A 26,410-nucleotide genomic window follows, 5' to 3' on the forward strand; every position below is an offset into this window, starting at 1 on the left:
CCAATTTCGAAGATATTGAGATTATGAGTGTTCCATTATGAGAGGTACAGCTGACTTGATTGACAGGCGGGAACACTGTAGCTGTTGACAAGGAGGCTCAAAGCCCGCCTCTTTACCTCACAGTAGCTCGACAGACGTTAGGTTGACTTCAGCATTTCCAACATGACATCCAGACGACGATTTGATCCAAAACAGCGCTACAGAAACAGATGGGAGATGTCACGGATACTACGTCCAGTAATTATACAGTCTATTACCGGAACACACTGTACAGGGTGAATTATTTTAAAGCACATATAAAAATAAAAATTACAAGTTTTTCATAATAAAGGGCAATAGGACTAAAAAACAGCCTCATCTCCACCTCTTAGCTTGTAGCCAGGTCGCCCAAAAGTAATGCTGAGTCAGCATATGCAATACGGCGACTGCCAACAATAGACCTCAAAACCCTGCTTCAAATACCAATGGGTGGCGTCACGGAGACTACGTCCGTTTATTAGACAGTCTATGTATGAGACCCACAAAACTGGTGTTAGTGCAATACTGCAAGCTTAAACTCCAAAGGGGAGGAATCAATCCAGTGTGCAGTGAGGTTCAGCACTGAGACGGGGCATGCATCAGAGCTCCTAATGTCTGTTGTAATTCTAAAAGCAGTCGGATCCTGTTTTAAATTATCGGATGTTGTCCCAAACTGTGCTGTAAGACGGTGTCTGACTATAGTATCATACAGCAGGACATACTGTGGATTCAAGAGAAGGCACAATCTGCACTCACTGCCACTGAGATGGGCTGGTTGTCCAAAGTGATGAATTCCAGCACCTCGTCTGTCATCCTTTCTGCTCTCTCAAGGATATTTATCCTTCCTCTTAAGTCCAGAGTTTGTTGCTTTGGTGCAGCAGCCTTCCCTCTGTTCTTTTAGTGAATTCTATTACAAATTTAGTTTTTAGATTTCTATTAAATTGGTAGTGTTGAATGCAGCTCTGGAAAAGTCGGCAAGAGATGATAGATCTGGACTGTTTTCGCTTTCTTGTTAAAACATTTACACACCTTACATTTTAGCAACGGGTTGCTAATGCTTATGTACTTGACTATCCTCTGTTTGGCTTTTGCCTTTCAAACCACGTGTCCCTAGAGAGTTACCATAGGCTGCTGTAAAGCGGTTGTTGTTGCTGTAATCTGGCAATAAAGTTTAAACCTTTGCTGCGTATCCACGATATATTTAGGCACTTCAGCTGCAAATTGCGCTCAGTCACAACGGACGTAAATGATCACGTTGGAAAGATTGACTCAAATGTCTACATCAGCTTCAATCCTATAGTCAGAAATTGAGATCAGGACATCTCTATCTTAAACTCAATTTTAAATACATTAGCCAATAAGATCACAGGAATTGAAGCTTTACTTTTACTTGACACCAATCGACACGTGGCACTTATGTTCAATCTGTTGGTATTGAACGCTGCATCTCTAAACTCTAAACCATCTCTAAAGCATGGTTTCTACTGTGTGTAGTAACATGGTCTGACTCACCTTTTCCTGCTTTTGGTACCAGATTCTTTCTCAATTTAATACTCCAAAAAAGTAAGAAGCACCAAAGTTCTCCCTGAATGCTGACAGGATTCTTTGTTGATCGTATTATCAGCTCTGTCAGTATCATCAAAACAAATAAGCACAATTACATTATGATAATTAATTCTCTTCAGAGATGTTGGTCAAGTAATTTAAATGATTGTGGTCACTATTGAGAATGAGCTGGCTAAGTTAAAATAGCATTTTTTGTGCAGAGCGACTCTTGTCACATGTCACATCTCCCTGTGAAGACTCAGCGGCTTGCAGTATTCTAACTCCATTAATAAGGAATGCAACAGAAGACAGATGTATATGTGTCTGATCCTAATACAGCTTCATTTATGGATCAGATACTTTCATATAAATATAAGTACATTAAATGCCTGCCATTACATACAAGGATTCCCCTGCACTAGCAATTACTAGTGCATTTTTTTTTTTGTTAATCCAGGAGTCATCAATACAAGAAGCATATTTTGAAAACTTGTATCTGTGTACCATACTTCAGTCTGTAGCCAAACAAAAAAACCCGCACTGAAATTGTAGCTGAAATGCATTATTTTTTTACTGGGTAGTGGTTATGTCTTCAGTTTATGGCGAGTGCTGAGATCTGATGAGTTCTTTGTAATATAGGTTAGCTCACACTAACTTTATGCAACAGATTGTTACTAGAAGTACCTGACAGCTAGTACTGGCAAATACATTCTGGCATGGGGATCAAAATCTTAAATAGAAGTTCCTTGTAAATAATCAAATTAACAGAGATGTAGAGACAACTTTTGACCAATTCTGATGCTAACTAGAATTTCACATTAAAAAACATTTTCATACCATTGCTAAATGTATCTGTTCAGCACATCCACAGTCAAATAGTAAATGTTATGCACTCAGGATGTTGGCCTTCAAGGTAGTGGGTTTGTTTGAGCAGTGTTTGTGTTACTAACAGGATCATTTTTGTTTCTTTCAACATTTGAATTAATACTTTTTATTTGTAGAGCGCCAAATCACAACAAACCTCAAGACGCTTTACAAACATAGCAGGTTTAGACTGTACTATTTTAAGTTATTAACAAAGACCAAACATCAAGACAGGATCAGACTCATACTGATCTCATCTTAATCCACCATGAACAGGCAGAAACCTCGAGCAGAACCAGACTCATGTTAGACAGACATCTGCTGGGACCAAATCTAAAGTAACATTACATCTAGCATTGCCATTTGGATATTACGAGTACTGCTACACCAAGAGAACAGGGCTAGGTCTGTCAACACCAGCTGATTGTCACCACCACGTGTCCCTGCACATGACATGTACAGGTTGACTTTACAGCGAGTAGAATAACATGAGTTAACCTTTGATGACTGTGGAGTTCAACAACAATCCAAGTCCAGTTATCGATCTTAATGTTAAAGATCTTTGGAACCATTGATGGGTAATAATTGGGGTTGTGCATAGTTAACCACATACCGTTGCATCCCTATTAGCCACTCTCCACTAACAACTGCCATAATCTTATAATGCTCTACTATCCAGAAGTAGACGTGCACATATAAAATATAGAAACTTGTAGTGCAGTGAGGTTTGGCAGTATTTTGATTTATAAAATAGAGATAAAGCTGTCTGTAGGCTGTCTGGTTTAGTCTAGCGCTGTGCTAACGTTAGCCTCACTTATTCTGATCCCATGTATAGCTATGTATTATAAATTGTACTCAATTTAGACTGATTCCTAAGTTTGTCTTAACTTAAGATGAGCCATTGAGTTTCAGTTTAAAAGACTAAGAATCTAGTGTCTTTGGAACATCCCTCCTGCGGACTCATTGTTTTGAGAGAATGAAGTGTTTCTGTCAGAGCTTTCCTCGTCTTCATCTGTTGCAGGCTTGTTCGGAGTTTGTTTCTTGTTGGGTTTCTTGTCACTGCAACCTGTCCCTCTCAATGTCAGATGCAAGGTTTGTTGGAAAGCTCACCCACAGTGTCATTTCACAGCGAAACAGCTCTGTCCTTTGTTAGTGTACATTTGAGGAAAATCAGAAGCCTTAGTTTGGCTGATTAATTTTCCCAATGTCTTGAATGCACTGTTATCATGTAAGGCTGTGTAGTCACACATTTTACTTTTATTATTCAGTTGAAGTTTTTCCATTCAGAGATGCTACGTCTTTGATAACCGGATTGGTTGTACAGCAAGGTTTTCATCTTATGTTTAAGTTTTTGATGTTATGGGGTTAGTTAAAAGAACTGTCAGCTATTACCAAGATTTGGTCTTGGTATTAATCTTCTGATCTCATCAGGATGCCTAGATTAAAAAGTCTGAACCCACAAAAATGGTGTATTTCTCTAATTTCTGCCACATCCTGAAAATCAGATGAGCCATGGTAGAGCAAATTCATGACAGAAAAAACATCTTAAGAGGTGCAGAATGAATGAATCTAAATTAACGATTTAAACACTATTTTACTAACCTTTACCTTCGTTGTGTTCTAACGATGTGAGAATTATAAACCAACACATCACCTAAGTGGGATTTCATCACTAAATAAAATAATAACTTTACATAAAAAAGTAATGCTTTCTTGCCTCACATGGTAACATTTTATGTTTTGGATCAAGGCCTCAAGCCTTTCTTCTCGTGGTAGCACTCACACAGAGAAACATTTCTGTATTTATACAGAATATTAATATGTTGCAGAATATATTACATATTACTTGAAAACATTCCTATTGCTGCCAAAGCTTTTACATCTTACAAGCTTCTTATTTGAGAGCAGGGTATTGACCATGGTGCTGTAAGGCAGGAACATGAATGTAAGGACATACAGTATTCTCTTGTGTGTTGAAGGATACAGATCTATTTTTAATCACAATTTCTAAGCCTTCTTGGACAAGTCCTAACATGCAGTTCTCTTATTGACTGATAGTTTTCTACTACAATGTGTCAGGATTTAAAGGTGATCTTCATGTCAGGTAGAGGAGATGGGTTTACATGCAGATGATGGACAGTGTGACTCAGCTCACTAAGGGTTAGAGGGGCTCCTAAAGGTGGTGTGATGAGGACCTTTCTCAGGAAACTCACTCTAGCTGGCCCAAGACATCTTTGACCTGATACTTTCTTGGTAATAGGTCTAGCACTCCCTCAGCCACAAAGGGCCTTTGAATTCTGGTTGTAATAAAACTATGTCTTGACCTTTCACATATTGCTCGGGTGTACTTCCTCCTTTTTTTGTTTTGTGTGATCACAACAGGCCGGTTTCTGAAGGGAAATCCCCCAAAACGGTAGTTTGAGTTTTCATTTGACTTGTTCCCTGTCAGTGCAGGGAAGACTGGTGCCTGTTTAGTTTGAACTAATCACTCTTAGTGATTGTAGTGGCTCAGATAGCTGATAGTGAAGTTATATTCTTAGGATCGCTTTAATGGGGGCATGTTGAAATAGAGCATGTTTAGCAAGGTTGTAATGAAAAAGAAAACAGAGATCTTTTTCTTCTTTCCAGAGAGTTCAGAACTCTGCTCACTTTTCCTTCAAGCTTTAAAACACATTCTTTCTGTGTAGAAATTTAAATAAGACTGAAAGCACTGGTGCTGTTTATGACATGAGGTGCCTCCAGCCAGGCCTGAGCCCATCTGCATTTGGCTCCATCAGCCCAGAATCTGCGTCTTCGAGAGGCCCAGCTAGTGTGCGTTTGTGCATGTGTCTGTATCTTTGTGTGAAGAGGGTGGAGCCTGCTGATTACACAACATGTGCTTGCCTTTGCCAGCAGCTGAAGGCGTGTGCAGTGCAGTGTTTTTGTTTAGTGGGGTGCAGCAGTATCTGTGTGTGTAACGGCTGATGCCTTTGATAATCCACCATGTGCGTTTTAAGACTGAGAATTTGAGGAGCCTGTGACCTTCTTGCAGAAGGATACAGCGTGACAATGCAGAAAAAGGAGGAAGGGTTGTAATGGCACGGTGTGCCAGCCTCTTAAAAATGAATGAGCCCTTAAAGATAATTTTTATGAATGAGCATAAGGGAGATAACCGTGCGTTAGCCTCATTGTTGTGTGGTATAAAGACAATTCGGTTGTGGTTTACATTCTGCATAGCTTTACTGATGCCTAAGAAAGCACTCACATCCTGTTTGACTTGGCTCTCACAGAGACCACGCTGCTTGGGGGCGAAGGACCCTCCTCCTGCAAAAGAGGTTAATGAGTATTTCATTCATAATAACGTTTCAGTGTCTTCTGAATGGATTAGCTGCATCCTCCACGTGTGGGGAATTAAACACAACAACAAGCATTTGTCATAGTGACTTTGACCTTGATGTCGCTTGGATAATGACGTCAAATTTGGTCAGTCATTGACAGTGGCAGGATTTACAGTTTGAACAGCCTCAACAACATACTTTTGTTTCATTCAGAGAAATTCAAACTACAAGCAGCTCACACTGTAATGAATAGTTCATTCTGAAAATAGTCACATATAATATAAAGAGAATATTCAAACAAGCCCTTTCCATGAAACTTAAACTTCTTTTAAAAGAGATTTCAACGTTTCTATTTGTTTTTTTGTCTTCATAGAGGAGGACATTACAGTATCACTTAACATTCAAAAGGCAGCACTTTTAAACCTACAAATGAGAATTGTGTGTATAGAAAGATCAGATGCATTGAATAACATTTTGTTTAATGCATCATTTTATGGAAGAGAAGGGAAGCCTTTAGGAAGCAGAGTCTGAGTATTTAAACCACCTTTAAAATAATCTGAAGCATAGATTCATGTCGTTGAACAAACAGATGCGTCCTAGATGATGATTGTTTGATTGTATTTATCTGTTGACTTATAACAGTTACAATAATTTGGCCATTTATCCAGAGCAGGGTCACAGAAACACGAAACTGCACAAACTCTACAGTCACTGCTCGCCTGCGTTTCTCTTTCAGCTTTTGTAGAAGGATGATGTCATTAAATCATAATAGCATACATGAATATAACAGGCAAAGTGCTTGCCTGGTTCTCTTCCTCCTCCTTCACTCCTTTGATCAGCTCACAGAACCAATCCAGAACTCTGATTGGTCAAAAGGCTTTTTCCCTACTGAAGATTATCTTATCCTGAATATAACTGGCTCCAGAGCAGATCGGGTGTTCAGCCTGTGTTACCACGGTGAGAGTTAACCCTGATGATACTTTGCTAACCCCAAATCCTGCTTCATAGTGCAGGCCCCAACGGTCCATATGCTAAAAACTTTATGTAAAGGTAACAAAAGGTCAAAGTCCCTTGCTTAAAATGTAGGTTGTGTGCCTTAAAATGGAAAGAGTGTCAAAAAAACTTCAAACTTCTGATACAAGAATCAAATATTTATTTTTCCTTTTCCACATAAGCTCATCACTTTGTCAGTAACCGAGATCATGTCCTTGAGGCGATTTTGAATTAAATACTTAAACCTTTTGAAATGAATGGGCTAGTTTTGATGCAGTGCTGGCTGTAGAAATGTTTCAGCCTTGAGATGCTAGTATGGGTAGAATTGGTTGCTGCACAGGAGTTGATGGGTTTTCGTATTTCCTGTTTCCCTTTTGTATCAAAGGTGGAGAACCCCATTCTTTTAAAAGGCTTGCTGCACAGTTCAAATACCAACAATCAGATTCATGCTTTGGAAGCTCCAACCCAAATTCAGGTCTGGCCTTATCATAGAAAGGCCTTAAAACTAGCTAATAACAGGTAACATGTTGGCAGGGGGTCTGCTCTCTAAGGACAGGTCGTGTTCAAAAGAGGAGATTATTTGTCAAACAGAAACTAAGAGTTTTATGCCAAGGTTGGGGCGCCATGCTTTAACACCCCATGTTTCCATTTAGCTTAAATAATGTTGCTAACACCGACTCATTTCAACCCGTTTCACATTTGCACTTAAATCCTTAAACTTTCCACAATATGAGCTCCATGTGTGAACACAAACACACACATTTTTCACCACAGCTTCCCCCGAATTTTCCTGGCTAGTTCCCTGGTATTATTTTGGGGTGGTGAGTTCATGTGAGAGTACGGCAGCAAATCCTCAGGAAAATTCTCGAGCCGGCGTGGTGATAATTTTGGTGTCATTCGGCAAGTGTTTGGTCTAGATTTTTAGGCTTGGTCAAAAAATGCTGCTTGGCTATTTGATTTATTATATTAATAAGAAAATAGAATTATTAGATATGTTTATGAAGAAAACAAACATTTGTTGCAGCCCTCAACCTATCAACCAAATTTGTTTTATTATCCGATCTATCTTGTAACAAATTAAAGCCCAAAATGACACTCTCAAGCAGCAGCCTCCGGCCGCGGGAATTGAAGCCAATGAGGAAGTGTTATAAACTGCAGTTCATCGAGCGTCCACTTGAGGCTGGCTCCTGAAGCACCGGGAACCACTTGCACACCAATTCAAAAATACCGATCTTTACAGCAGAAATAAGCATGTTTACAGCCTGGGACAAAAAACAGTTTAGTTCTAAATAGCTAAGTTGTGAGTGTAGTCTGGAAAGCTCATTTCTCAATCGGCACAAACTGTACAGGGGGTGAATTTCTTTCTAACGCAACAGTTCAGAAGATATTAAGATTACAAGTTTTGCCCATTTAAGGACATGACTTATTTGATTGACATGCAGGAACACTGTATCTGTTGGCGATGAGGCTCAAAGCTCGCCTCTTTACCTTACACTCGCTTGTCAGAAGTTTGGTTGAGTTCAGCGTTTCCAATATGGCTGCCGCCGCTGCCAATTGGCTTCAAAACAGCGCTTCAGAAACAGATTGGTGATGTAACGGATACTACGTCCATTATTTATATACAAGTTTTGCAGTCAGAACATGGTGAGAGGTGCAACCTGTGTGTTTTATGTAATTCATGTGCACAGATGTAATTAATCTGTTCACGGTGTTCAGCAAGATTTTAACACTTGTTTTATCTGCACTTTTTAAAAAGCTGAATCATAAACTCACTGAAAGGAAGCTGCTGCTGATATTGTGACTGCATGACCGTTGATCAGAGTCTGTGTTTGCTCAGTCGTCTTTATATTCCTAACAGTCTGAAGATTGTGTTGTGTAAACTCTTACTCGCTGGTCTTTCTGAATCTGACTCTGACTCTGCACGGCTGTGGTTTTGGCACAGCTTGGGCAGCCATGTGTTTCAAACCTGTGATCAGATCCACATCTCATCAGGCCTATTAAGATGTGGCAGGTGTAGAAGAAGTCATATCTTGAAAGTCAGGGTGAGAACTGACAGTTTGCCTTCAAGTAATTTTTTTTCTAGATGCTCATTCGAGGGCTTGTTGAGGTTGTGACACCTTGTTAGTGTTGTATTGTTGTCTGATAGTCACTAAGGCGGCTTCTTTGTCGTTTATGGCTTTAAACTCTGTTGAAAGGAACGGGGGATGGGTTATGTTTTTAAGGACAAAGATGACAAAGCAGATTTATTTACTAGGGGCCAAAGCTCTGTTCTAAATAATTATCATGTAATTACACACACTGTTGAATGATTAGTAATTTGTTTTACCTTTTGAGTTTCAGCTGTTCAACGTTTCCTTGAAAGTTGAACAGCAACAGATTCCCAGTGTTTGGTTCGATCATGTGAGCTGGATCCTGTGTTGGAAATAAGGAGGAGACCCACGCCTCGGTCCTAACCTTTGCTCTAATCCCACCCCCGCCCCTCCACCCTCCCCTTTTTAACCCATAATCAGCAGTAAAGGCTTCATTGTTCTTGTCCGGTTCTTGGACATCTGATCATTAACCTACATTCAGAGCGGTGGCGATAGGCTTCTTAAGGCTCTCCGACTCTCTTGGCCAATTTGATGGGCGTGTTTTAGTGGGCTGAGCCTTTTTCTCCTGCCAGTGAAGTTAACCCTATCTACGCCTTTCGCCTACAAACATTATTTATGAGGCATTTGATTGGTGTGTGAGCCATGCCTCGAGCCTCTGCCTCGTAAATTTAGTGGTATTCCTGTTTTTATGAAAGCTTTTAAGTGATGGATCAGACTGTGAAACGGTTTAGCACTCAATCTTACATAAGAATACACTTTCAGGACAAATAAAGTACATTATGTCTGGCTCTTACAACAGATTAATGCTTGGATTATTCGGAAATAAGCCAGAAAATTTGATGCTCTGGAAGTATTTTTGTCAAACAGACATGATTCGTCTTTGGATGAATTAAAAAAATATGCTTAATGTTGTCTGAGCAGAAGATTAACTATTTGTTCACTGAAAGTTTTCCATCAAAACAACTACTTGAACAGTTCTACCAGTTGGTTTAATTTCCATCACCTAGAGCTGGGCAATATTGAAAATGATGTTATGCAGTAAAATGTTTCATATCAGTCGATATTGATAATTATCATGATATCAAATAATTTAAATTTAAAAGCAGATTGTAGGTCCTGAGTGAAGGTTGAAGACCGTTTTTTAGCTTGTGTCTGGATTTAGTTTTCTGATAAGCTTCTTGAATCCTTCATTTCTGACGGTTCTAACAGGAAGCAAGTCTTTTGTGTAAGATGAGATTTTTCTGAAATTTTAGTTTGTAGCTTCTTTTTTTTCTCTGGTTGAGATTATTTGCCTAATTTTATTAAAATGTACAACAAAGATATCCAATTAAATACTGTATATCAGTATCGTATCAAATCTTTTGTTATAAACATTTGTTATATTTATGAATATTTATTTATGAATAATGATATCACAGTTATTATTATCGAATTATCGCCCAGCCCTATCACCGACATATGAAGAAATCTCCTGAAAGCATGTGCCTCAATCACATTGTGACATTTTGGCAGCTGTTGGCTTGTTCTTGCTCGTGCATTTACTCACTAGTGCTGGCGATGGTAGCTTGGGCTTTTACACTGTTGGCAAGTCCCCACCTCTTCCCAGGAACATGGCCCTGCCAGTTGATGCAACTGAAATACTCTGGGTCTGAAGGCCAGACACTCTGGTCAGAGAGGCATGTTTTGTCTGTCTGGGTCTGGAGTAGTGAGAGGTGAACCGACGCCTTGAGGCATCCAGTGTCACTTGCTGTTTGTCTATGTCCAAATGCCTTCAGTCCAGATGACCCAGTGACAAGAAGAGGAGAGCTATGCACCAAATGTAATGCTTTTGACTTTGGCAGGCAGTTCAGGCAGAAAGATATGAGGATGAATCACATGCAGAAAAGGTGAATGTGAGTTTTTATTGGTTTTTTTTATCATTATTATTGTTTCCTATCTCCCTGTGTATGCAAACACTGTCAAACACTGCAACTACAACTGTCCTGATTTAGTTACTACTGCAGGGTTATTATTGCTGACTCTTTTAACTTCCACATTTATTTTCAGTGCTCTTGTTAAATCTGATTATACATATAGAATAATGACATTAAGGACGAACTCAAGCTGCGTTTATATTGTTACCTAAAGAAGTGATTTGATTTATTCTGCATCACAAAAAACATAGATAAAAAGATGCATTTTAGAAATTCTGAATTTATTTTTGTTTATGTAACAGGAACATACTTGACTGGACATTTTACAGCAGGTTTAGATGTACATAGTCTGAGTTGTATATTTTCTATTTTTCTATTACCTTTTATATGTTGCAGCTCTATAAATGAGTCTCTGATACAAGCACTTATTCTGTTAGTTTGTGTGTGTATTCATGTTAAAGATGGCTGGCTCTTTGCAGGGTATTGTTGCCTCTTTGTAGTCACAGTAATCGGGCCTTTGCGCCTGGCTTTGTCCTGCTACTCATTAGGGAGTCAGAGGAGGAGGAGGAGGAGGAGGAGACGAAGGCTGGGAGTGGATGTGCAGCTGAGAGAGACCTCCCCCATCATTTAGTCTGATAGCATACAGAACGACAACCACATGACCGGCTGTTTACTGTCGCAGCAAGCGTAGTGCGTCACAAGATTGGCCCCCTTTTTTTGTGTGTGAAAAAAATGGACTCAAGCTTTGTTGCAGGTTATAAATATTCTTGCTGATAATCCACTTTGCCTTAATTTTTCTGATGTTCTATGTTTAATACTGAACAATACATAAAGATCTTTCTCACCAATGGGTTCCTTTTATGGGTTTGGACGTAAGTGCAGCCACATGGGAGAGCAGGGGAAAATCACATGTAGTTTCCCCATGGTGTATGTGAGAGCTCACAGCAGGCATTACTCTAAAAGATGTATCAGAGTAATGTCGTTGCTGCTGCTCTTGTTGCTGCTGCTGCTGCTGTCGTTGCTGGTCGTGGTGGTGGCGTACTCTGCGATCTGTGTGTCAGGCTCAGTGCTATTCTTAGCTCTCTTCCCTCCCTGTCCCATCCTGCAGTCTATGGATCAGGTTACCGTGTTGTGTGCGCTCTTCATCTTTCTCTTCACCACCACCAGCATACTTTTCACCAACCCCCCCAGCACACATCTCCACATCAAACCCCCTCCTCCCCACGAGCTTCCCAAACCCCCAAACCGCTCCACTCACGCAAGGACACGCATTAAAGCAGCCGCTCTGCTGTCAGGGCCAACATGCTCCAGCACTACAGGGAAATGGTTGTTATTGTTGTTCGTCAGGAACCAGCGGAGTAAAGTGCAGAAGCACCAGGTTATAAATAAATACAGAGACATCTGCTTCTCAGAACGGCCGACACTGCAGCCAGCACACTTAACTTGGGTTCAGTTAGCTGAGATGGAGAATTAGAAAATTCGGACCCACATCTTTCCTTACAAGTGGATTTGCATGTCTGGCCTATAAGAGGATAATTCAGAAACTATCATATATTATAATTATCTTGCTATGACATTTTTCACCTTGTCAACAAAATCTGAAATCGTTGCAGCCTTGCTCTTCCTGTGGTTAGGTCTCTAAAAAATCAGGAAATAGAAAAAGAAAGACGATACACGTTTACTTAAGCTGGATGTAAAGTCTGTTTTAAGCTGATCTACTGTCAAGTGTAAAAAGAAATTTCAGATAAGATGAAGAGATAATCCTTAAAGAAATTGGAGCTGAGGTTCGTTAGATTGCTAACAATATTTAGTATTTATTTGAATCAGTTATCAAAAAAAGACTAATTTATTTCTGGTTTTGAGTGAACCTGCAAATAGACCATCAGTGTCAGTGGTTAAGCAGAATACTCAAACCACATATTCACACAGTTACTGATATTTTGGACCGTTGTTGAGATGACACTTAACTTCATAGACGGGGTTCACTTCAGTATTTTAAATTATTGGCAGATAAATTCAACATCTTCATGAGGCGCTGGTGGACTAGCGGTCTAAGTGCCCAACATACAGAGGCTATAGTCCTCGTCCCCGATTCGTCTCTCGGCTGCGACAATTTGCTGCATGTCTACCAAGCGGCAACCTCCGGTCTACAAATATGATTCCATGCGGAAGTGCTAAGAACTGCAGTTCATTGAGGATCCGCTTGAGGCTGGCTCTGGAAGTACCGGAAACCACGTACACACCAATTCAAAGAAGCCGATCTTTACAGCAGAAATAAACATGTTTACAGCCTGGTACAAAAGACGAGTGTAGTCTGGATAGCTCATTTCTCGATCAGCTCACACTGTACGGGGGGTGATTTTTTTCTTACTACGACAATTTCGAAGATATTTAGATAACGAGTCTTCCAATGAGAGGCACAGCTGATTTGATTGACAGATGGGAACACTGTAGCTGTTGGCTAGGAGGCTCAAAGCCCGCCTCTTTACTAGGGGTGTGCCAAAATATCAATACTACGATATATCGCGATATTTCGTCTTGCCATACGTCATTGATACATTGGCGCCAAATATCGATATTTAATCAATAAACATACAGCTGTTCTAAACAGATTCTGTCACAAAAGCCTGCTACAATTTTGATTTACAGGGTCACTACTTCAAGCCTCCACATGATGGCGCCTAGCATAAATAAGAGTGGGTGCTGCGGTAGAGTAAAAAAACACCTGAAAGATGCACCGGTGAATTTCAAATCTAAGTCTGGGCCCACTTCGGCTTTTACTATACTGACAATGGAACAACACTTGATAAAGAGTTCACAGAGCTTACCGTGGAGGAGAGGGCGGTTCACAACGCTAATGCTAATGTTTCTGTACAGCTGGCAAAGTGCCACTTTGCGAACTGCTCCAAAAACGAAAGTGAAACTTAAAATTGCCCTTGCAGCGGTGACTCAGTAACATGCTGTCTGTGTATCGTTGGCATGGAGACAAGTCGAGGTATACACGTGCTGACCAGACCAAAACATATAGTGAAGGAATAACAGTTCAGGGGCCACAAATAGGCGGCCGGCGGGCCCAGGGGCGCCTATTGAGGGCCTCTGATAGATACAAAGTATACAGATACATTGTTTTACTTGTCAGTCGTTCATGTGAAATTGATTGACAATGTGTTGTAATTCCTGGGAAATGGGATTCAGTGCAGTCAATAAATTCTGAATTTCTTCAGTGACACAGATATCGTGATGTATCGCTGATATTTCTTGCAAAAATATCGATTATCGCAGAATCGCTGTGTTGTGATAGTATCGTTATCGTGGGCAAAATATCGTGATAATATCGCCAGGGACCTGGTGATACCCAGCCATACTCTTTACGTCACAATCGCTCGACAGCAGCAATATGGCTCCCGCCGACAATTGGCCTCAAAACAGCGCTTCAGATACAGATGGGTGACATCACGGATACTACGTCCATATCTAATACAGTCTATGATGTCTACCAAAAACATAACTTAATTAAAAAAAACTAAATAATTATCTTCATTTGCAGCACAAGTATATTTTCTATTCAGTGCTGTTACCTGGCATTTGAATTAGTCGTCACATCTCTTTATTTCACTCCATGGGATCAAACTAAGCTCAGATTTAGTCTCTTTGAATCGTAGTATTCATCACGGCACGGTTTGATTGAGACTTCAAACAGCCCAAAGTTGGTGGCAGAGCTTGCAGGGGCTCATACAGCCGTGAGCTGCTCGTGAAACACGGTGACTGCCAAACTGGCGAGTGCCCAAATACTTCTGTAATTATAGTCACACCCTCTTCGCCTTGTTTCTGGGCTGGATGAGAGTACTGTCAGCGTTTGTTTTCTGGTCTGGTCCTGGGCTGTCCATACTGCTTTAATACCCCCGATACAGGAGCCTCTTTACTCCAACGTGCTCACTGTGTGCTGCTCAATTCTCCCTTTCAGCTGCCTGAATGACGGTGCTGCTGCATGCTGGCTAACTGCTGACTAATGATGGACCTCTCACTGGCCTCGGCTGAGCAGCGAGGCTATGTGTTGGGAAACGATACCTGTCAACACTGTGCTATTACCCAGGATCAGCAAGGAATGTAAAAGTATCTGAAGGAACAAAAACATCAACTCTTAGAAAGTATTTCTTTCTGAAGACGATTTAGAAGTGAATACAAATGACTTGTTTCTGTTTGGATTCATCTCTGAAATGCAGATTTAATCATTTTAATGCTGATGATTCATATTTAATCAAAAAAGAATGATGTAGAAAACTAACTTATGTTCTCTGCAGATTAATAAGCTGATCTTTTTCTTGACCTTGCTTCCAGGGCCCATTTAATTCAAACCTCACAAAACATACAATCATATTCTTATTATACGATTACATAATAAAATTGATTTGACTCAACACTAATTGAACAATATAAGCCACATTACATGTTGCAACAACAGCACTTCTCTGTTTTCCTTAATGTGTGGCCTCGCAGTAAACCTGTTCTCCTCTTTATGTCGAAGTGCTGCTTAAACTTGTAAGACTTTTAGCTTTCACATAAATCCTTGATGAACCACATAATGGTTCCATGTCAAAAGAAGCTGTGTATGAGATGTCAGAACATGCTTGTTATCTTAATGGCATTTCATAATTGAAGGCCTGCAGACTTGATACGATCCCTTCAGCTTCAGATACGCAAAGTTTCTAATTTTGCTTCACACACAGGCATGGATTAATCGTGCTGTGTCATGGTTGACGTTGCTGTTTAAGGACCAGCATGTTTGATCAACTCAGAAGCTTTACATTATTATCCACTGTTTGCCTACAACTTAGTGTTGTCCTTTTGAGCTGTTTAGCTCTCATTTTACTTAAAAAATATCACCAACATTTGTGTGTTTTCTACATTTTTACAAGGTATCCTTTACATATTGTTGGTCTGCATAGCACCCCCTTCCCAACCAAGTTAGCCCTGCACACAAGGTTATGTGGTGTGTTGCTAAGACTCACAGGATTACTGCTCTGCTGTCCCTGCAGTAGCTACAGTGACCCAAATGTCAGAATTGCTGCCTGTGCAGATAAAGCATGTTGATGTACACCAGATGTTTATGAAAACCTGGCAAGGTCAATACATTGCTAGATTGATGTTTTTCTAGAATAACAAATGTTCTTGATATTTGACTTTTCTGCTTTTTTAAAGATTGTAGTTTTCTAATCTGTGCTGGATGATGTTGATTTCAAAATTGCAATATAGTTTACCAAAAAACAAATCCAAGGAAGGATTTGCAAATAAGGTCAACTTCTGATGTCCCTCTCACAACTTGACACCAGCGTTACTAGTTTGTGAATGATTATGAAATACTGGTTTTACTGAAGGCCAGATATGCTGGTCATACATTGGCTGTTTTGAAACTGCCTACTATACTAGCAGTACGTACTGATTTGGCCAAAATTTAGTATGTAGTATGTGAACAAGCGTAAAATCTGCAGTCTGATGAAACTTCCCGGATGCCCACTAATTCGGGAAAATTTCTTAGTATGCATCGGACCAGTCTGCCTTGCGTCACGCTTCTTATTTTTTTCTTTTTTTGATGGGGGGTACTCAGTTTTTAGGTGCTGTGAAAATTATTAGATTACATATAAACCACTTCTTAGCTTTTTGAAATCATAAGTGATGCTAAAGAAGCAGTTCCGCAATCAGCTTGGCCGTTGCTTACTTCTGCTTTCCCACACCGGAAATCCAGCGACGCCTGACCCAGTGTACTGCAGACCAGATCCAACAGAACAGTCATACTACATACTAACTTCCAATGCAGTAAGCAGTATGCAGTACCAACCTACTACATTCTACATCCGTAGGTAGTGTCTAGCAGGCCGTTTCGAAAACAGCCTCATGGCTGGTTTATTCTTCTGCGTTGCCCTTACGCAGCACGCAACATGTGCACCACATACGTGTGCGTCAAAGTGTTCCTGATGCGCAGCAATTCTCGGCCAACACACTTGAGGGGCAGTGTGGTCTCTCTGATATCCGGTCACCTGCTTCCGGCCCCGCTACGATCTCTGTTTACTTTTCAACAGCGATTCAGAGCGTGTTATGTTAATCTACTGCTGATACATGTTGCTGTTTATCATACAGACATGATCACATGAAGAATAGAGAGGAGGAGATGAAATACATGGCTGATGTGTGGCCAATGAGCGGGGATCTTGGAAGTGCTGTAAACGCGGGAAATACAATGCCGCCGAGCGGACCAATCACAGAGCTTGCGGTCCATGTCGATTCTACGCGTATTTACATTTTGGAGGAGGTGCACATCAGTTATGTGCGTAGGCCTCTGCGTAGGTACGGGAGCTACGTGAACCCCTGGCGTATGCTACGCCGTCAATTTGTCGCAGAAGTATAAATCAGCCTTTAGTGTCCAAGCTCTGGCATGGCCTCAGCTCAAAATAATAGCTACTGCCATCGTACTTAAAGCTCTACTACCAGGGTGTAAACAAGCACAGATGATGGATGGCATTTCGTAGCACATTGTGGTTTGGCAATGTTTTGATCTAGATAATGGAGATAAAGTTTTATGTTGGAAGTTTCTGGCTGAACTGAGATTAAATCACTTGACTGGATGTAATGTGTAACCAGCACAGGCATGTGGATGTTAACCTGCAAGAAGGACTGAAGGCTGGTGGTGTTAGCTCTGCTAACCAAAGCCACACTCAGCAAACCGATTTGACATTGTTTTCCTGCAGACTGTGATCCCATGTTTAGCCGTATTAAATAAATTGTGGTCTATGGGACTTTTTTAACTAGGTAATTTTAGAGGATGGAATTCACCACAATAATCTGTTAGTTTGATATATTGACTTCTATTGAAGATGAATGAAACAAAAGATATGATGTTTCATTTGTTTTTCTGAGAGACCTTTGTCTGATGCTAATGTATTATTATATTATATTATATTATATTATATTATATTATATTATATTATATTATATTATATTATATTATATTTTGTCTTTTCAAATAAGTTGGCTTATTTTTAACAGGCTGTTAACAATGGGGGACACAAAGAGAACAAATGGATTACTTTCCACTATATTTGATGAAACGGCACACAGACCTGAGAGGGGGTTAGTATATGAAAGAAGAACAGGCCTTGAGCAGGTTTTCTATATGGATGCATGTTGAGTTGTAATAGATGCATGTTGAGTAATGGGGCTGCCCCGTTCATTTTGAGGGCTGCTTTACCAATTATTGCTTCCTTATATAGAGTTCACTGCGTGCTGAGCCAAAAGAGGTTATTTCTGTCAAATTGAATGCCATGCCTTTTGTGAAAGAGTGTTTAAAAAAGAAGCATGGAAAGTTGTGTAAAACTACACAACAGCATGGTCTTGTGACTGAAAGCAGCGATCTTCATGTGACAAGATAACTGACACATGCCATTTCTGCTTTTTGTGTATGTTGAACTTTCTCCATGCAGCGTGGGCGCCTACAGTGCCCCCAGTGACGCTGCTGCATGTGTTACTACACTGAGACAAACCACATCACAGAAGAGCTCGGTTAGACTGATGAGTAGACTGTAGTGACAACATGCAGGGGGATGTTTTCCCCTCCTAAAGAGTCCCTAAAGCTGTGATTCATGCTGCCCTTTGTAGTTTTGTTCCTGAATCATTTTCTTAAAGGTGATCTTAAGAAGTGAAGTGGAAATTTCAGTAAAAATCCCTCATCACTGATCCACCAAACATGCATCCTGAAACACAGCTGGGTTACAATCGGTGGAGATAATGTTTCATGAGCTGCCTCTCAGTCCTCTTTGTTTAAGACACCTTGCTGCAGGTCTTCTGTGATGCAGACGTGTGCTGAAGCAGCCCAGCTTAGAAACGCTCTCTCTGAAGATCTGCTATTAAATTGTACTTGTACTTAAATAAGTCCCCTCCTGTTCTTTCGAAACGCTAGAATAGGCTTCCACACTGATGATGATGTGGCGGTGTTGAAATCCTCCTCATTGCCTGTTGTTTTCTGTCTCCAGGTGCATGATGAACCTACTGCGCTGTAGCTGTCACAGCTAGTCAGGTGCCGCACCATGGCCAAACCTGGGAGCGACAGAGATGGAGCCATGGTGGATAAGCAGGCGGGGAAGAAGGTACGTGAGCACCAGGAAACAAAGAAGCAACAAACTCATTTTTGTTTTACTCTTATTTCCCTCCGACGTTAAAGAAGAAGGAGTTTAATTTTGTCCCGCAGACACCCAGAGAAAAACAATTCATCACTTTCCATTGACTTAATCTTGCATCAAGCTGCCCTTGTTACATTCATCTGTTTGCAAACACCTGAAATCTGCTCTTGTGTGATGCAGTACAGCAGGGTGAAAATGCATGTCTTTGTTTTTATACGCACCTGAACTGAAAAGATGAGCTTTTAGGAAGACCACATTAGATACAGGCAACAAGACCTGAGACATCAGCAGGGAAAGAGAAGAACTGCAGGCCTTGAGCTCAGCAGTTTGGCCGGAAAACTGGTAGGATTTGAAGCCGGGCTTTGCAAGACCTGGTTTGGATCTTTCTCAGGTTAGATGATGATCTTACCAGCTGATTGAATACTGGTAAATATCAAAGTTTGTCATATCTGGACATTTTGTGGACCTTTGTCTTCAATAAATAAGTCAGATGAAGGACCACTGTATTAAACAGACATTATGGAGTGTTCCAGAAGTCCTCTTGTCAATAATCTAATCGTCTTATATTGCCTTCTTCCTCACTTATAAATGTCTGGTGTTACATTAATCCTTTGACAAACATCTTGTGTTTTTAGCCAGTCTCAGATACTTTGGGTTTCAGCCCTCGGTCGCATATTTTGGCTCCGGTTGTTTTCTCTGTAGTTAGGCTGGTATTCAGAGAATGAGGCATTTGGTATGGCACATAACTTTTGTCTTATTTTTTTAAAAGCTTGTTAAAAAACTGATGAGTAGCACAAAGTTAGATCCCTCGTCAAGGCTCATGACTCGGACTTGATCTAGAAACCAGCTGTTGACAAAATATTCTTTATTACATAATCCTCAGCAGCAGATGTAACTGTTCAAATTTACTATTTTTCAAGGCAGTTTATGGACTTCTGGTTTAATGTTGAAGTCAAAAGTGAGATTTGACTTCATACCTGACCCTGGAAACAGCTGTTCATGAAACAGTCTTACACAAAGGTCAATAAAGAGAGATACAGTCAAATTAATCTCACCTGTAACCTTTATGACGTCCTTTGTTTTTTGTTTATTGACACAGTGCTGGTCAGTGAATCTTCTATTGTTAAATTCATAATTTTAGCTCTCTGTTAGTTCACATTAAACCTAGTAATGTAAATATATCCAGATCTATTATTCTGAGGCCCATCTAGTGAATGTTTAAGTCTGCTTTGCTGATCTTTCAGACAACTACAGCTGCTCTTGTGTTTGAGTATAAGCTACTTTGTGAAATGTATCATGTGCAAGTGAGTGAGAGAGAGAGAACCCTATGCTCCCTGTTGTCATACTGACATTACTTATTTATCATTCTCTCCATAAATGAAACAAAATTAATGTATACTGTTATCTTTTTAAGGCTGGAGTGCTTCTCATCCTGACTCGGTTTCACTTTTAACACTGCCAGACACTTCAGCTTTGCACAGCTGGCACATTGCTTCTCTGAGATCAAAGAAGAACCACACTGCAGACATTTTTCCCCCTGCCAGAAATGTATTTTACTGCACCAAAGTGCAGCTCACTGAAGTACTGGTACTAAAAAAAAGCTTTGTCTGCAGATCAGGGTGCAAGAGCCCAGGAACTGGAATAGTAAAATGCTGTCATATTGCCTGATGCTGTGTGTGCTGGTAGTTTCATCCTCACCTATCTATCAACCATTGTGTTGATTCTACATGCGTGGAGAGGTGATCTGGATTTAAGAGAAATACCAGTTGATGCAGGGAAAGTCAGATCTCTGAAAATCAAACAGCAGCTGTAGACAGGAGGCTTGAAACTGAACTCTTCTTTGTCCTGTGATGTGGCAGTTTTAAAGTTTATTTAAGGCCTCAGACTTTGGTCACCAAACAAAAAGATGCTTGTGTTTTAGCATCCAGCATGCTAATGTGTATGATGGATGGACTTGAAATAGACATTTGAAAGTGTGACTCAGTGATATACCTTGTTCAACCTGAAAGTCAATGAAGCAGGATCATTTTTGTTTTACTAGTTTTTGAATCACCATTAGCTCAATTTGATTCATTAAATTTTGCAAGTACATCTTTAAATGTGTTGAAAGATGGTTTCAGCATAAAATAATAAAAGAAGGGTATAAGGAGCAGCTTGTCCGTAGTAGTTTTCAGTCCTAACTAATGGGAAGCTTATTCTGTAACTTTGAGTAATATTTTATCAGGGCTAAAACTTACAATTGTTTACGTGATTCAAACAATAAGTTTGCTCTGTCGATGTTGAACAATGTTCTGCAGCTTAGGATGAAATTCCCAAGTTTTGTTTTGTCTACAACCCAGATAACATTTTGAGAAACTCTCATTGATTTGTTTTTGACAGCTAATCGATTGAATGTTGCAGTCCAATATTTTATGCTATATTGGGAGTTGGACTTGAAACGAGCCTTGTGCCAGTAGAGCAGAGTTTTGATTTCTGTGTAAACAGAAGAACAAATGGCATCTCTGATCTTTACTTTAAAGAGACTGCTTTGGAAATGGGATTTCAGTGAGTCATAGAGACTAACCTACCGTCTGTATGACCCTAGAGATATGATGCAGACACAACATTTCCTGTTTCTAATCAGCTGCTCTTTGTTATGTTATTGTTCTTTTCTAGGAAGATTTAGTCTCATCCGATACACCTGCATGCTCATCCCTTTTGTTGTTCCGCTAGTTAGCCGAGCTTTTGAAATGAAGCCCTCTCACTTGATTGACTGTTCCCTGCGTATTGTTTACACACAAACGTCACAGTTGTGGCCACACCTTTTGCAATGTTTGACATGCCTGATTTTGATTTCTGGTGTGCTCTTCTTCATCCCTGGCAGAGTAAAGACAAGATATCCCCTTTCACCAAAACTCCGAAGCTGGACCGGAGTGAACTCCTGGGGAAGGAAGGGAAGGCAAAGTCTTCTATGAAGCGCAAGCTCTCCTTCACCGCAAGTCCGGTCCAGACGGAGGAGCGAGATTCAGACACAGGTAAGAACTGTTGCTGCTCCTCCCTGCTTCTTTTTTGGAAGTCATGCTGCTGCTGGCTGGCTGCCATGTCCTCACACTGCCCCCTGGTGGTCTGTTGTTGAACATTTCCTTCAGGGACTCACTGGAGGTTAAAGGGTTTTAACCTGTATGGTAACAGGATCCAAAACTGACCAGACCTGATGAAGTCGCAGTCTGTTGCAGTTAATAAGTAGATACACCTACATTGTGTGAAGAGTGTCATGGAAAATGTGCACAAATAGATTAGAGTATGTGGGTATTGAAATAAGATAAGGGTCCTGGGACTTGTTCAGTGGATTTTTCAGCTGGTAATAATAAAATACTGGGAATACTTTGCAGCCTCTCTGCCCCCCTAAAGGACGTCTGTTAAGGAGATCAAGAGGTTTACATGGATCACTTAAGTGTCACTTTATGAGAAGTCTTGTCATGAAATCCGAAAAGGTGGTTTTGTTTGGTTTTCTAAAAATAACATTAGACTGTCATGAACAAGCACTTTGGTGAACTTACTGTGAAAGAGTGCAGGTGTCTCAAAGGATAAGGTGACCACTGTTGCAGCCTGTTTGCCAGCTGAGACAAACCACTGGATTTATTATTAAACGTTAGTACCACTCAGTGAATCCGATGCCAACATGTTTTACAAATACTGTTATAACCCTTTCAGTACAAGGATGTTGAAAGTACTCTAAGTATGAACCGTCTTGTTTGGGTTTTGTATCTTTATGGATTTTTTGTAGGATAGATAAAATAATAATATTTATTTATTTAGCACTTTTCAAAACAGGGTTACAAAGTGCTTTACAAATTGTAAAGAAACTAAAAGACAATAAAAGAGAAATGTGAGGAAGACAATGAAAAATAATCAAATAATAATAATAAAAACAACAAAAACCTGCAGGGAGGTGACAGCAAGAAAAAAAGGCAGAAAGGAAGATAAAAAAGGTTAAAATAAAACAATGTTGGAATACTAAAAACAACAAAATATAAAAGATCAAATCAATTAACAGAGCAGAAATATGAAATATAGAAATATAAAAGAATAAAGAGACTCCTTGACTGTGGGACAGAGAGCAGAGCCTTGGCTGAGGACCTCAGGGAAACATATGAAACATGAAACAGAAACAAAAAACATGGAATGATGCTCTTCTTGTTAACGACCTGATGTCCTCCTTGTTTTTTTTTAAAAAGATGTGTAACCTCAGCAGCTCTTTTTGACTTCCTGGTAACTGTCATGTTCACGTGGTGAACTTGAAGCCTCAGTCTTGCTTTTCTTACTTGTGTAAATAGATGATTGTGCCTCTGTCATTTGGGCAGAAAGTAACCACATGTTTTCATCAGATTTGAGACTTAACGTAGGGCTAGCGAATCGTACATCCATAATTAGAGTAAATGAAGTCCAATAATGGGTTTTATAGACAGCTTGAGGTCCAGTAGGCTCGCTTTGATCTCCTCTGTAGATCAAAATCATTTTTATTGTGTGGTCCTGCATCATACTAACACACAAGAACCCTCAATTTAGTTCTTGCTGAGTATTATTTATGTTGCACAGGTTATAAAACTAAACTAGCACAGAGGGTGGTTTGTCCTTCCAGCAACCTTTTCTAGTGCCTCATATCCTGTGTTTAGCAGATTGAAGAAAAACAAGACTCTGCTGACTGTCTCCGATCACATCTTCTCTCCTGTGTTGCCATGAGTCATAATCTGTGCGTGGAGAGCGAGTGTGCCTGTCTGTATTTGAGTACATGTGAGATGTGGAGGGTGAGAGAGAGCGTTAATGCAGTGCTTTACCCACCCTTCCACCCCCAACCCCCCTTGCTCTCCCCTCCCCTTCCTCTCCCCATCCTCTCTGCTTTGCACTGTAGATGACTCAGACCCAGGCCAGTCGAGTGAGACCTGGGGAGAGAGATTAGTGCCTCCCTGCAGGATATACGCAGGTAATCGCTGCAGCCCGATCCTCAGCCCCCCGTTTCTTTACAAGTTACGTCACCTCCTTCAAGCCACTACGCTGCTGTAAACACACATACACACATGCACGTGTGTGTGTTTTTCGCCCTGCATCTGCCCCTGTTACAGCTCACGCATGTCTGTGTTTAGTAACAACCGACCGACGGAGACTGGGGGGCCCGGAGGAGTGTCGTCTGCACTTGGCTGGCTTATGAGAATGCTGTCTTATTTTTGTCTTCTTTTTCAAACCTCATGCTTGTCATCTGTTCCTCCGCGTACTCAACAGATACAAGGGAGACAGAAACGGTGTCACTGTGACGATGAATATGCTGCTTGAAATGAAACTGGAGCTCTTTTTTGGACCACTCCCTAAAATCTGTCTCCGTTTGTTGCAGATAAAGATGGACCAGACAAGAAGAAGATGAAAAAGGAGGCTGGGGGAAAGAAGTTCCAGGCCAACCTTTTGTTTGGGTATCCTCTGTCAGAGCGCAAACAGATGGCTCTCCTCATGCAGATGACTGCCAACAGTCCAGGTTTGTGTGCTTACACTCTCACCTTAAACACATACTTAAGATGGCTCGGAGTAGATTTATTGTTGGATGAGTCATGCCTAAAAGCGGAAAGGAAGACATGCTCTTCACTGTTGAAAGGCTGTTTAAGAGCTCAGCTATGTTCCATATTAATGTAGGTGCTTAGGCTTTAAAACAGCTTTCTCTATACCATTGGTATTTTTATCAAGTGTGCAACTCGAGATGTTGATTATTTTTGTAAATAGATGATTCAGAGTAGTTTGAAGATCAAGACTAAAGTAAAAGTGTCACTGTGGTTGAATGATCTAAATCTGTCGGAGGAAAAGGTCATTCTCTTATGCATGAAGACAAAAACTTGTTCAGGGATGAGGTTAGAGGAAGGACTGGCAATCAGTGAAAGTAATTAAGAAAAAAATTCAATTTTTATTGTTAGAACTGCCTTTCACTGTTAAACTTATCTTCTCCAATTTGAGAAATGACATAATGTCATTAGATCACAAGGATAAAGAAGGAGGTTTGGAGGATTTCCAGAGGAGTAGGATTTGACGCCTCCCTAAAAAAGAAGTAAAACTTAACACCTGTAATTGGAAGGAATTAAGTTGAACTTGATCAAGTGAGATTCCTATTATAGCAACAAAGGGGTCCATCTTAACCTGAATCCCTTGGACTTTCGACAAGGTCATAAAATAATCATTCCAAAATTGATGTAGTCTAGGACAGAAAAAAAACATGCGACTCAAGTTACAGGAATTATGGCATCTATCACATTAGGATATATTTTAGATAATCTAGATTTGGTTAAGAAACAAAGTTTTGATGAAAGACGGGAATTAGCTGCGAGATGAAATATAAAGAATTTTAAGACAGCCTCAGGGTAACAGTGATGATACCTTTCCTTTAGTATCCAGTTAATGCCTATGATGAGCATGAACTCTTCCTCCTGTTTTATTTTGTGAGCCCTGTTAGCAGTGCTGGAATACAAAGTATGATATGCTTTTATCCACATGCTAAGGCGACAGGAAACAATTCTGTACTTTTTTTTTTTTTAAATGCTCATGATCCAGTTTTAATCATCGCTTTGTTTCCGCATGTCTTTGTATCTACGGCTGTAGCCAACTTTGGTAATACCGAGGTCCAGAACTCAGAAGCTTTCTCCAAATGTAAAATAATCTGTTTCATTCTTTGATGAGGATCTAGCCACTTTTTGCCTGAAGTGGTCAGCTCTGTTTTTGTCTGATGCCTGTCACATGCATGCTCATTGCATGACATTCATGCAATATAAAGCTGCATTTTGCAGTATGTTAGCTTAGCAGGGAACATGGCGAGCACTTCTAGAGAACAGATACTCAAATTTAAGCAACTATGTTACTAAAACTGAAGTTAATGTTAAAATGTGATGTGGTGGTTTTACGACGTTTTTAGAGCAGGTGAATTTCTGACTTTCCAGCTTTGGACAGAGCTAAGAAAGTAGTTTCTCCTGATGCTTAGCTTTAGTCTCAAATAACAACAAAGATTGATTGGTATTAACATACACTTACTTACCAACAAAGCAAATCAGATAATTATAATTACCATATCTGTGAGAAGACGCGTATTAAGGCAGAGCCTTACAAGGTCTCATTAAAAACAACTTCCGTCTGTGTTTTTAGTCCAGTCCCTCGTCTATCATTGCAGGTAATTATCTCATCCTGTGACAAGCTTTTGCTTCAAGCATCAATTAAGTACTTTTCTCTCTGCCTGTGTCCAGATTCCACTCCCAGTCATCCCTCACAAACGACCCCTGTGCAGAAGAAAGTCCCCAGCAGCACCGCGTCTCGACAGAAGGACAAGGTCAACAAGAGGAACGAGCGTGGGGAGACTCCCCTTCACATGGCAGCCATTCGAGGAGACGCCAAACAAGTAAAAGAGCTCATTAGCCTGGGTGCTGATGTCAACGTCAAAGACTTTGCAGGTGAGATTATCTGGGAGGTGATGAACAGCTTTCATCGTGTCTGCG

General features: G+C 40.3%; 1 protein-coding gene across 4 annotated transcripts in view; it reads left to right on the forward strand.

The window, feature by feature from the left end:
* ankrd12 (ankyrin repeat domain 12) overlaps window positions 1-26,410 on the forward strand; it is a 39,637-nt gene that overhangs the window by 2,802 nt on the left and 10,425 nt on the right. For 2 of the 4 annotated variants that reach the window (XM_034702647.1, XM_034702648.1), the window contains exons 2-6: window positions 18,765-18,878; window positions 21,775-21,925; window positions 23,803-23,874; window positions 24,280-24,417; window positions 26,162-26,365. In XM_034702647.1, coding sequence (XP_034558538.1) covers window positions 18,819-18,878; window positions 21,775-21,925; window positions 23,803-23,874; window positions 24,280-24,417; window positions 26,162-26,365 — 625 coding nt within the window. In that variant the 5' untranslated portion in view covers window positions 18,765-18,818. The remainder of the gene's footprint in view (window positions 1-18,764; window positions 18,879-21,774; window positions 21,926-23,802; window positions 23,875-24,279; window positions 24,418-26,161; window positions 26,366-26,410) is intronic. The other 2 variants (XM_034702649.1, XM_034702650.1) reach the window with 1 other exon arrangement.

The sequence above is a fragment of the Notolabrus celidotus genome, chromosome 15, assembly GCF_009762535.1.
Source record: "Notolabrus celidotus isolate fNotCel1 chromosome 15, fNotCel1.pri, whole genome shotgun sequence".
NCBI classification, from domain to species: Eukaryota; Metazoa; Chordata; class Actinopteri; order Labriformes; family Labridae; genus Notolabrus; species Notolabrus celidotus.